Genomic DNA, 13,678 nt, shown 5'->3' with positions numbered 1-13,678 from the left:
ATCCTGGCTTTGTGACATTTTTAATTATCGCAGTGTAGCAAATAATGTTCTCCTGTATAAATCTCCAAGGACAACAGCAATAAGAGGAACTTTGTGTTGGATTGACTTCAGGATTGAGGCATTGAAACAGGATTACAATGTCTGATATCAGGTTTACAACATCAGAGGCCTGATATTGTACGACACACTCTTCCATGTCATAGACCTGTATTCATACTGTCATCCAACACATATCCCATTCAAAATCATAGTTTTTTCCAAATTGATATCATGTTACCTTGACATTCTTTTTACTTATTGGCCTAAATTACTTGAGTGCACATTCACCCAGTGCTGCTGAAACTGCTGAAGCTCATAAATGCTCTTTAGAAGAAGGATTGAACCTTCTGTTTTCTATATTTCATTACTCTGCATAATTGAGGCATTTTCCATATTGCTTTTGTCATGTTTTTGTTTTCTTTCAAAATTAATTTACAATGTGAATCCCCTTGTTATATGCAGATTTCTTTTATGTGCACATGTACATACATTTTTTTAATAGGAAATGTTTAGTCTTTATGTATTGTCCATGTATAAACAAATTCTTACTATATGTTAATTAGAAACTCAATTGTCAGCCTTAGTTAATGGGAATGGCACCTCCTTCTGAGACTGGGATAGTAGCAACTCCTGCTTGATGTCCTTCATCTAGCAGACTAATGTGACAATAAAAATACTGAAGTTTCTTAACCATTTTTAACTGGCAATAACACCATTAAAATTGGCCTAAGGGTTTTATTTAATGGCATTGTTAGAAAAAGCTCTAAAAATTTACATAGATTCACAAAAATTACCCGGAGGCAAGAAAATGAACATCATCATTCAGTTTCACAAAATTACATTTGCCAATTGCATAACAAACATTGCATGAATTGTTCTGTATGGGGAGATATTAGAGAAGTGAAAACACGAGGCAAACAATCAATGAAGTTCACTCGTAATATCAAGGGAGAGGGTAACTATTGATTTATACATATAGAATGTCATTACTTTTTTGTAGGCAAACATAATATATTAGACCAGTCTTAATAGCCCAATAATTTTCTTCATCTGTAAAAATGTTAATTATATATAAATCATTGCTCTCTAAAAAAAACATAAAGGTATGTGCCTACATTAATGTATAGATCATACTATTTCATTAAATGCTCCTATTCTCTAGAGATATTCTGTTGCTCAGGGGAGAGTTGTGTAAATGTGAGGGGTCAAACTCAAGAGGCTACAGGCTAATATGTACTGCTTTTACTGCCTCCAGTTATGTTTATTTTGGAGGGGTGGGGGATATAGGTGACATTGGCTTAATACTGTTCCATGACATAACACTGTCCTTTGTGTCTCAAATACAATACTAAAAGATTAGCCTTTGCCAGCAGTAGATAAACATTTATTACAGAAGGTTAGGAAGGCTGCAAGAAATGTGTATTTTTACAAGAACTGATATTTAAAGTGAGCAGCAGGTCACCTTGTATGGACCGTTGCAGTTTCCAGGGTATGTTGAGTTATAATAACATTATCCTTGTTAAATATTTGACACTTTGTAGTCAGCAGCTGCACCAACACTCTATTAAATATTACAAAAACTACCAAGGAAAATCAAAAGGAAGTTTGGTGGTGGTTAGATTATGCTATTCTTTATATTTTATCCTATATTATAGGATGCCAAAAATACATATCTAAATAAAAAGATTCACTGTATTATATGGATATGACATGAGACAGAACAAATGGCAATTTTAAGTGTTTTTTTGGAATTTGTAGTATAATGAAGGTTATAGCTCCAGCGTATACATTGCTATATGAAGTGTTTGTGGGGTTTTTAATGCCTTGCCAATGTCATTCTAAGACATAAAAAGGGACTTTGGAAAAATTGAACACATACTGTGAGCAGTGTTTATGACTATGAGATCATTTAGGACAGACCATTTAATAGCCCTAGCATGACGATTGCAGACCAAGGGAAAAATTAGGCATAATGGTCAGATCAATAGCACAGTGGAATGTGTGTGAAATCAATGAAACCACATGAATATATATTCATAATAATAATGTTCTGTCATTAGATTAAACCATCATTATTGTCTTAACTCAATACTCACATTCTAAAGTACATTTATCTGGGGGGTAATGGTCATATTCTAGCAAAAATCTGATTATTCCAGAAATGTTCAGTCTAGTTGTATATAGCTGTACGGCAGACTTTGCATGCCAAGACTATCATCTCTAGCTGTTAGGCTCTAAAAGTTTATGGGTTCTCTTGGGCTCTCATTTACTAACATTATACGTCAGTACACGCAGTAAACCATAACAACCTATTAGAAATGTGCTTCTATTATTCTAACTTTAAGGGACTACATGAACAGGCTCATTTTGCCAAAAATGATAAACCAATTTATTTTTGTAGCTCTCCTGATCTCTCCCTGCCTTGACCTATGGAAGAAACGCAAGTACATGTTAGTCTGGGGGGGGGGGGGGGCTGCTGAAGGGGGCTTGGGGCAGGTTTGTGCAGGCCCCTAATGTGGCAGCCCTGGACCCCCTCACTCCAACACTGTCTGTGTTTAATTTGTGTTTTGGCAATGGCAGAACCCTTGAAATTCCAATGAATTAAGAGGTCATGTACTAATATGTATGGGTATAAGTTCTTACAGAATGTTGGTCTGCTTAATGTCAAAAAATTTGAACAAATTGGCTAATTGCTATGCTTTGATAAATATATCCCCTAGCTAAACACTCTCCAATCAGGAACATTTTTTGATAGTCAGATAAGGGTTTAGAAACTATGTTAAGCCTCAGTTTTGACTTTTTATAAATCTGCTACATAGTTCCTCAATACGCTTATTCCGTTAAAGGTATGGGATCCATTATCTAGAAACCAGATATGCATAAATCTCCGAATTACAGGAAGGCCATCTCCTACGCTCTCAATTTTAATCAAATTTAATTACAAATAATTCAAATTTGTAATTATTATTTCCATTTTCCCTGTAATAAGAAGTCAGCACCTTGTACTTTATTCAAACTAAGATATAATTATTCCTTATTAGTGTCAAAACAATTCTATTGGGTTTAATATTTAAATAATTTTCTAGTATACTTAAGATATGGAGATTCAACTCATGGAACAATCCCATATCTGGAAAAACCCCAGGTCCTGAGCATTCTGGATGATATGTTTCTGAATCAATCACAACCACCAGTTCCCATAATGGGCAGTTACTAATTTTGCTATGCAGGGAGTTCAACGACAGGTGAACAGTTGGAGCCTTCATCTTGTTACAATACAATGGAAAGAAAGTATAATAATGGTGTCAAGGGGGGGGCAGGATGAAAGAATTTTATTTTGTGAAATTGGGTAGGAATCCAGCCATCTTTTAATTATATTCTTCTTAGCATATAAAATAAATGATGATGATACTGATTCACCAAACAAGTACAACATAAATTGCATAAAATATCCTCCTAACAAGAAGGAATCTTACTCATTGCTGCCTTTTCTCACTAAACAATCTTCCAGATTGGATTTCTATCCAGTAAACCTGCTGGCATATCACCCTGCACATTTGGCAAACGTACCAATCCTTTAACCCATGAATGGATAGAATAGCATGCTGAAAACACAAGTTTTGTATTACTGAAGCCTTCACGAAGTTTCTGGAACCTGATCAAGCAAAGCAGAGTCAAAGGGGGCTGCCTGACTAAAGCCCATAAAAATCAAAGGAGAATAATCCAGTAAAAACAGTTCATATTACTTCAGTGTGACATTTTGTGTTGCGTCAGAAACATCTCTGCATTTTGTCAGGCACATCTTTCAATTATATCTTTTGCCTTAGCTGTATTATTGCCTTGGTTTCATAAAACACTATCATATTCTGCAGTGCAGTATAATGGAGACCAGACATAGATACTTCTAACAAAATAAAGGAAACATTTTGGTATAGTCAAGCTTGGATAGTTTACTATCTACAATAGGGATGTAAAGCCTCCAGATTTTGAGCGTCCAAACACCCAGCCTTCTCAGCCTACTCTTGGTAGCTGCTAAAAACATCATTCTCTGTATTATATCCCTGATCTAATAACTTTGTTAATATAAACTTCCTGGCAGTGTTGATCAGGCCTTATATAAAGGGGAATAACCTCTCCTAAAAGTTGAGTTAACAAATGCTATCTTAAAAATGTTTCTAAATGATTTCTGTGGTGTTCCTCTGGTGTAAGACACCTGACAACCTTTTTTTAATAAACCAACCCCTGTATGTTTTAACCCATTTAAACCGCTGCATACCCATTTGACACTACTGTATATAAACAATACAAGTACAGGTAAACCCGTTATGGAAAGTCTGTCTCCTATAGAATCCATTTTATCTAAATAATCCAAAATTTTAAAAAGTATTTCCTTTTTGACTGGAATAAGTAATAATAATGTAATAATGTACTTTATATTTGATCCAAACTAAGGTATAATGAATTCTTCTTGGAAGCAAAATTAGCCTTTTTTGGGTTTATTAAATATATACATGATTTCCTAGTAGACGTAAGGTATGAAGATCCAAATTATGGAAATATCCACCCCCCCTCTTGACTATTGGATCCAATGCTGACCATGACCCTAAACTCATGGTTCATCCCCACACTGGCTAATCATCTTTGACAAGGTGCTCCTCCATGATCAGATGTTGTAGCTACCAAAAGCTCGACTACTATTAAAGCAACATTCTGCAATAGCAAACCAGCACATCTGCTCACAGGAATCTTGCATCCTTTTATATCCTGTAGGTTATTCTTATATGAACGCTTAAACTGTATAGTAGTGTGTTTAAATAAAAACTATTGACAGAAAAGGGATTTTATAGACATTAATGAATTCCCATATCCTGTTAAAGATTCTACTCTTCAGATAGGAATAAATGGACAGATATACCTGTTAGGTTTTTGAGTGGCCTTTTCATTCATGGCATTCTCTAATTAAAAGTCATATTAACCTTTTTCAAAGCATGAGATATCTGGCCAAGTGGCAGTCTTGTTTTACAGCTAAGATAATAGGTGGAATCATTCAGCAACATCCAACCTTCTCATGACTTATTATTTTATTGCACTAGTTTCATACAATCTCCTTTTAACAAATGTTATTCATTACAAAGGACCATGTTTTCCACCTTTACTCAAGCCCATATTTACTTTTGTAAGCAGCAGTTAAGGATAAGAAAGGTTGTTCCTTGTTCGCTAGTTCAAGCAGCTTGCTCAAAGTTTATTTTAAGTTCCCCTGCAATGTGACAAAATACATAGCTGTTTATGGTGTGCAGTGTCCTTACAAAATATCATTAACACATAATACTAGTACAAACAAAACCATAAAATGGAGCATTCTTAGAACTGGATCTCTTTATAATAGAAAATGTTTCAGCATTTATGGCTTTTGTAAATTAAATTTGGTTAAAAAGGGATATGAGGGGTGTAAAAATAGGTGTAAAATTTGAATAAATGTTTAGTTCCATTTTTAAATATAAATATAGCACAGGCTACAGTATGGGGCAGATTTATCAAAATTCGAGTTTGTGGGAAAAAAAGGCAACAAAACTTGTGCATTTTTTTCTCAAATGCTAGCTTATTGAGGAAAAAAACATGATAAACTTTTCCTGCGTGGGGTTTTTCGAGGTTGAAAAGTTGCATGCCAGTTACAAAGCATATTCGTACTCCTGTTTTTTCACTGCGTTTTTTCTCAAATCGTGGGAAAAAACTAAAACTCAATATTTGATAAATCGGCCCCTATTTGTATAAGTAGTAATTATCATAATACTGAAATAAAATAGAAATGTAGATAGATTCAAGATTAATTTGTGTTCATTCAGGTGCTTCAGTAAGGAGTTGAAGTTTACCACAAAGTGTAAAAAGTGAATATGACATTTTAATAGCACTATATTGCCCGTGTATTTTTATATAACCTGTTTACTCCACCTTGAAGGTCCACCCTTTAGTTGGAGCCCCCCTTAGTTTATAAAAATGTTACAGAACTAGGAAAACATTTGGTATCAATTATTCAGCCATAGTTCCAAGAAAGCAAAGAAGTGTTTACCCCAACTGTCACCCTATTTGACATTTAATCTAGTCTTTCAGGGTATCTCCCCCAAAATAACCTTCAGGTTGGGCCCTGCTGCCATTACTACAGCCCCCACTGGGGGTGGTGTAATTACCACTGGGGGCAGATGGTTCCCCTCCTTGGCCACACTTCTCCTTTAACTTTAACACCTGCTCAAAATAAGTGGCAGACGACTGAGGGGGGGTTATAGCCCTTTGTGGCATTATATTAATTCCATGGCAGTGGAAATAGCAGTCCCGTTTGCACAGGAGATGTAATTGTGGTTGTGTGTCTTGGTCCCCTGACACTCTGTGCTGCAATAAACTAATAAATTACAAAGTGTGCTTTCAAATAGTGTTTGATGAAGCTTTGAAATGCCAGCCTTATTGTATAAATCTGTATTATGTGTTTACTCCACCAGACATTTGCTTTAGGCCTATTGTTTATTTTCGTACATTGAACCGGTTACCATGGTCTGCTTTGGGATGCACTTTACTTGATCTAATACACTATGATGCTGATTTTAGACTCTGTGAAGCCTGCATATGCTATAGAACTTAACACTGCTTTGTAGCTATAAAGAAATCAGGCTTGTGTCAAAGTGAATTTATTTGATTGGTGTATTGTAATTTGCTTTTGCATATGCCTTTATAATTTATGTTTGAAGGGATCTTTGTTAGTTTGCTTTAGTCTTTGTCTGCTTTGTTACAATTCCAGGTTGTTAGCTGAAATGTAGCTCTGTGTTTGTACCATGTTACTTGGTATATTTTGCTTCGATCCTTTTGTATGGGTCGCAATGACCTGACAGAATGAGCAATTGCAATAGATAGACAATTTCTCTGGCAAGACTCTAGCTATGACAAATCAGTATCAATGCACAAGGCGGCACTGCTGCTAAGGGGCTGATGCATTTAAATGTATTCGATTTTGCGCTACAAAACGTCATCCAAAAAAAATTGCTATCAGGGTTTCATTTTGGAGAAAAATTTTGATCACTGAAAAAGGTGATTGCAGTTTTTAAGAATTTATTTTCAAGATATAGCTATAGCATCCCTTATTCAGAAACCTGTTATCCAGAAAGCTCCAAATTATGGGAAGGCGTTCTCCCATAGAGTCTATTTTAAGCAAATAATTCTAATTTTTCAAAATGATTTCCTTGGATTTCCTTGGTAACAGTACCTTGTACTTACTGGTAACTAAGCTGCATGAATCAATATTGATGGAAAAACAATCACGTTGGGTTTAGTTAATGTTTAAATGATTTTTAGCAGACTTAAGGTATGGTGATTACAGAAAGATCCCTTATCTGGAAAATCTAATGGTGCCAAGCATAAAATAATCTTGCACCTAAACCCTGCCGAGTTGGTATAGAAGTCAATGAATTTATTTTTTCCGGGTTTAGAATAGTTGTTAATGGCGTTTCAAACTTCATCCACGTTGCAGAAAAGAAAACCCATCATGGAGTATCGTTGCCATTGCTCAGTAAAAAAAAAAACAGGATCATGATTACCATATTTAAGAATTTTAATATGGAGATGCAATTATACAAAAAGTAGCTATTGTAACCCTCCATTAAATGTACATAGTTAAGTAAGGTTGAAAAAACCAAAGTTCGTCAAGTTCAACAAGATGGAGGGATTCCTTTGAAGCAGAGCTCACCCTAATCACTAGTGTGTTGACTTGTCTCCTCTCCTGGCAGCAGAGATTACACTGTAGTCCGCAGCTCCCATCAGTAAATCATTCACATCAACTCTCATCTATTGCACTCACCGGATGGAATCAACAGAGAACGTTGTACACCTATCTGTGACTTTATTCATGCACACATCTTGATATTGTGGCAAACATTGTGCAAACAGCTTACGTGTTTCGTGCCCCTACTACTGGCACTTCCTCAGAGGTGCCAGTAGTTCAACTCCTCCAAATGCATACACACGCTCACACCAACTCCTCCATTCACTCACATAAATTATATATACCAATATCTATACTAGTTAGTAGAACAATAACCTATGGTATTACATTTTTATTAATATGCCCCTAAATGTATTGAAATCATCCTAAATAAAAGGTTGCCACGAGGGATGATAAAAGTTGAAGTTCAATAGCAGGTGAAGGTTCCCAGTGTTCTTTGAGATCTTTGCTTACATTTTCCCCGAATATACTACCATCCTGCTGTTTACAGCACATGAACAACATAAAGAAACCTTTTCATCTTAAAGTTCTGAAAGAATAAGTGCTTTTATTGTACAAAGTGCTCGGGCATTCCACAAAACAAAAGAGCATATCCAGTATAGGATGAGATGGCAAAACGGATTTCAGGTTAAACACCTGAGCTTGGCTCATGATAGGCAACTTGAGAACATGAAGGGGGACGCAGAGCAGATGTTTCCTCTGTCTGTGATGTGCTGAGCTTTCTCCTTCTCCTACTTTGATCAGACATTCAGCATTTCTCAACTGTTTGTAGGAGTTGCATCCACACAACTAAGTTTGCAGTCTTTTGATTTATTCTTCAATAACTGTGCTTCGGATATACTGTGCTGACGACAAACCCATATTTAATAAATGTTGTTTTGCTTCTGAAGATGCTTAAATGGAAGATTAACAATTCTGAAAATACTTAAATAAAGTCAGGCCCGGACTGGCAATCTGTGGGTTCTGGCAAATGCCAGAGGGGCTGCTGTAAGGTGCCATAGAAAGTCAGTATTTAGTGGACTGGTGGGGGCTGTTTGGGCCTCTGTGTGGGCTGATTGGGCCTCTGTGTACCTGAAATGCCAGGGCCTATTTTAATTCTCAGTCCGGACCTGAATAAAGTGTTTGAGCTTGCCTGCAAACCTATAACTCTCCTGTTCAGTAACATTTTCAGGATTTTTATGACAGCACCATATTGATGTCCCATGAGCATATCTATAGGCCCATTCCCTGATACGGTGCTCCTAGCATGACTAGTGCTCTCTATTAACCTCATCTTGAACATTGTATGACAATAATCTCATTCCAAGTTTCATTTCTAAGTGCTATGGTACGCTGGGCAGTTTGATCACCTCTACTCTTTCCATCCTCCTTCAGATGCAATTACCACTCGTTAGCGGCAGCCTTGTGTACCATAGTATTAAGACGCATATTGATGAAGGTAAAATAAAGAAGGATGCCTCTATCCAATAATAGTATTTACTGCGCTATAAATAATATATTGTTATGTAGATTTTCAAAGAACAACCCCCTTTTTTATATCAGCCATTAAAAATCCAGGCAGCAGTGGGTTAACAATGTATGATGCTTAGGAAATAGTTTAGAAGTGCTGCAGTATCGCCATGACAGGAAATTATTCCAGAAAGCTCATTAAAAGGTGATTGTAACAGAGAAAAATTACAGTACAGAGAGGAAAACAAGATTTTCTCTATCAGAAGTGTACGACATGCTGTCACTAAAGGGATTACAGATACACTGGTAACTATGCTACCTGTTATTCTGTTTTGTGCTGTTGCTGACTAACACTGAGGAGCGGATTTGTACATTGAAATTATTCTTACACCATTTCTGCAGAATTAATTTGGGCAAATTCTACAATATGTGAACTATTATTATTATTAGTCAAAAGATAACATTGAGCCCATGTTTTTGCCTTTTACAGAAACAGAACAGAATGAGAAGGAAGCCTCCTCTTTTAATGATACATCTGGCAGCAGAGCTAGATATGTAATTAACAGTAGCAATATTGCTATTAACTGCTACTCAACCTGGCATTGGTATTTATTAATAATAGTGGCAACTTAGTACACTGGTTCTTCTGCTATAGAGACTGGGCTTGCCCGAGCATCTCTGCATAAACCACTCCTTTCACAGGAAAAAGAGTGCTTTGTGTTCTGATCCTATTTTAAAAATAAGTCCTTCATCATCCCTACAAAATGGTTTATTGAATAAGTATCTCTCAGAAACATTGCTTTCCGAAAATGTAGTAGTGACAAGCGACCAGCATTGGCATTGCAGTCAATGAGAAGGCAAAAAGTTAAGGCATTTTAGCATATACATTGCCCTACATTGTTAGAGAACTTCCACTATGCTAAAACTGTCCTTTGTAGAAAACAAAAGGTTTCCATGTTGCTATTACTGTATGTTCAAAACAGAGTGCCTAGGCAGCTCTTTTTTTGGCAATGGCTAAACTCTATATTTGCCTGCAAAACTGTATCGGACAAAAATCAAATGATATAAAAAGACATCAAAATCACCTTCTTCTAAATACTGCATTGTATATGTATAACCTTTGATACAGTGTTACAAGTAGGTGCACCACATGTTTTACATATGGAATTTACACACCAAGGAGTGTGTGTGGGGAGGGAGGGGTTTAACCTAGCAAGGCTTTATAAATAAGCAGTTCATTATAAAACACAATATTGTACTGGTTAATTTACAATAAAGGGCTGTAGGGTTGTTCCAAATCATGCTTCTTATAGCAGTAGTTCACAATCAACTTCAGTTGAAGCCTCAGTCCAGCCTTTTTCCAGGACCGCCTTGAAAGTCTGACCTTTGGTCAGGGCCCCTTAGCTTATAAAATGGTACAGATACAACAAAATATTGGTGTATCTGGCATTCAGTCAAATGGCAAATATACATCACCCTAACACACCTTGACCTTGTACTTTCAGGTGTATCTAGGAAAGCAAATCACAATGCTCCCCTTTTTTTCAGCCTATCTAGACTTCAACCCCACCTTGTTATAGCTCCAAACACCCACAGAGAGGCAAGTCCTAGAGTTTGTAAACCACTCATGGGCCACGCTGCTGTGTTCCTTTTCTTCTTAATCCAGAGCAAGGTGCATTGCTGAAAGGCACAAGGCAGTCCTATAGTTAATTCCTGTCCTATGCTTGTTTTGTAGCTGTTACAGTATATTCATGCAAATAATTACAGTAAAACGCATGACATAATGTAAAACAATAAGAGTGGATTTACATTTGTGGATGAGGTAGAAGTCTGAAACTGCATTTACTGTTATCAGAATCCATAAGACAGAATAAAAAGCCAAAATGTTTCTCTTCCTCTGGACTTGGCCAGTAAGTAACAAACTCTACTGTCTGACCACAGTGTTTCATGGGTCATTTCAATTTATAACCTGAAGTCAATTAAAACTCCATCAGTGACTTTTAACGTCTTTTTTTTTATGACTTTGAGTTTTACTTCTCTATAAAGTGATTAGGGACTATGAGATATTATTGGCAACTCACAATTTCTAAAGTGCTGACAAATTATTTTGGCTCAGCCATAAGCAAAGTGACCTCTCTAAGTCTTTAGAGGTTGAAAGTAGTTTTAAGCAACAGTAACTTGTAACTCCCAACTGGAAAAAAGGTTCTGTATCACAAATCAGCTGAGTCTGTTAGATTCTTTAAAAGCAAATAAAAACTTTGTTAAACAGTAAGGTTTCCCTTGCATTTCTTGAATGGAAAGTAAAGCTTGAGAGAATAAATTATTCTGAGCACAGGGCCTGCTGTATTGCTTAGAGTTTCCATAGAACTAATTATCACATATTTAATAATAATTATATTAATTAGGCTATGGGAAATCCATTAGCAGAGACGAGCAACATGGCACAATCTTATAAAAGTAAATACTTTTGGTGAAAACAATTTCCTATGTACATGAATACATCATATTTTTACTCCCTAATTCAACTGAAATGAATTGGAAATACATTGCATATTTTGGATAAAGGAGGAGGTGTTTTGGTTTTTGTCTCATATTTTATTTTACACTGTTAAGACTTCTTTCATAGCTTACAGTAAGGTTCAGTGCATGGCATGTTATTGTTTGTTGTTAAATTTATCTGGCATAAACTCAGATTTATCTCTGTCAAAGAACATTTAGGGTGTTGAAGATTTTGTTGACCTTGAGGCACTTATATTTCAAAAATGGCACATTTAGTTAATATTAACCAAGTATTATTAACTGAATTATAATAGCTACATTTGTATTCTACATAAAATAATGTGATACTTAGAGTAATGCAATATTACAGGAATGTCATAATATTTATAAACGTATTTCTTTGTTTCTTTTTAGATACGTGTTGATGGTCCCGTCAATGGAGCACTACAGTATGAGACTATCCAGGTGGTGGAATCTGGTCCCATTTTAAGGGACATGGCTTTTACAAAAAATGAAGAGCAATTGTTCATCATGTCTGACAAGCAGGTTGGTTTTAATTCATTTTGATATGCCTTTATGTATGTGTACATTTGAACTACTGACCATGACAGTGCCTTCAGTGTCTCACTGAAACTTAAACTTGCTATGCTAAATAAGAAGCTGCCAAACTGGGTATATTTGTTGAGGTGGACATACTAGAAAAAAGTAAAAGGCACTTTAGTTTCAGCTGTTGTACAAGTTAGCTACAATTGCAGAAAGCTTAATTTTGTTTTTATAAAGATAATTAGTTACAGTTGAGGACTTGATGTAAGAAGAGAACCAGGACAGGGCTGTGTCACGAACTAAAACACTGATTCAGTCTCTCATTATCTCCCGCCTTGATTACTGCAACTTACTCCTCACAGGTATTCCAACAAGTCACCTTTCACAACTCCAATCTGTTCTAAACGCGGCCGCTAGACTCATTCATCTATCTCGCCGCTCAACATCAGCTGCTCCCATATGCATGTCCCTTCACTGGCTCCCAATCTCTTCTAGAATCAAATTCAAATTACTTACACTCACATTCAAGGCCCTTAATGAAACCCCTCCCTATATTTCATCTCTAATCTCTAAATACTCTCCTTCACGAAACCTACGCTCTGCTTCTGATCTTCGCCTCACTTCTCCTCTGATCACTTCTGCCCATTCTCGTCTACAAGACTTCTCTCGGGCTTCTGCTTTTCTCTGGAACTCTCTGCCACAAGCTGTCAGACTTTCTCCTTCTTTCCAAACTTTCAAGCGCTCCTTAAAGACCCATCTTATTCGATGTACCTTCATTAATCATTGCTGTATCAAAAATGACAAAGTGTTTATATAATCCTAATGTCTCAATTGTACCCTAATCTTTTAGTTTGTAAACTCTAATCTCTAGGCCCTTCTAACCCTATTGTACTCTGTAATCCTTGTCTGTTATCCACCATTTGTTCCCTGTTTGCTATAACTGCAGTAAAGCACTGCGTATCTTGACAGTGCTATATAAATAAATGATGATGATGATGACTTCTGGGCTCTGGTATGTTGCATTCTATACCCATCCCTAGTAGATATTTCACCCTTTTGCCCATAGTTAATTAGAATCCAAAACAAGGGCTAATAAGAGACTCATCTTGGCAAACTTCCAGTCATGCCTTCTGTACATTGCTACGAGCACATGGTTTTACTTGGATCATCTGCTTGCATATCCGAATAAACATGACAGCTGATCCCCTTATACCGAAATCGTTGCCTAGGATAATGAGTGAAGTCTATGACCATTTTGAACCTGCAGTAGAAATAGATGCCAGATTACAGAGCAATAAATGCATCTCAGTGCTAGTCAAACGTTGGAAGCAAATGTCAGATAAGCTATGTTCTTTCTCTGACTACTCTTTCGCTTGCAATTAA

The 13,678-nt window shown here is 36.4% G+C and overlaps 1 protein-coding gene across 6 annotated transcripts in view; it reads left to right on the top strand.

Annotated features, from left to right (window-relative positions):
• LOC108711237 (plexin-A4) overlaps window positions 1-13,678 on the top strand; it is a 521,236-nt gene that overhangs the window by 324,909 nt on the left and 182,649 nt on the right. For all 6 annotated transcript variants that reach the window (XM_018252771.2, XM_018252773.2, XM_041586588.1 and 3 more), the window contains one exon: window positions 12,167-12,298. In XM_018252771.2, coding sequence (XP_018108260.1) covers window positions 12,167-12,298 — 132 coding nt within the window. The remainder of the gene's footprint in view (window positions 1-12,166; window positions 12,299-13,678) is intronic.

Source organism: Xenopus laevis, chromosome 3L (assembly GCF_017654675.1).
Source record: "Xenopus laevis strain J_2021 chromosome 3L, Xenopus_laevis_v10.1, whole genome shotgun sequence".
In the NCBI taxonomy this organism is placed as follows: Eukaryota; Metazoa; Chordata; class Amphibia; order Anura; family Pipidae; genus Xenopus; species Xenopus laevis.
This window is presented reverse-complemented; position numbering and strand designations above follow the sequence as displayed.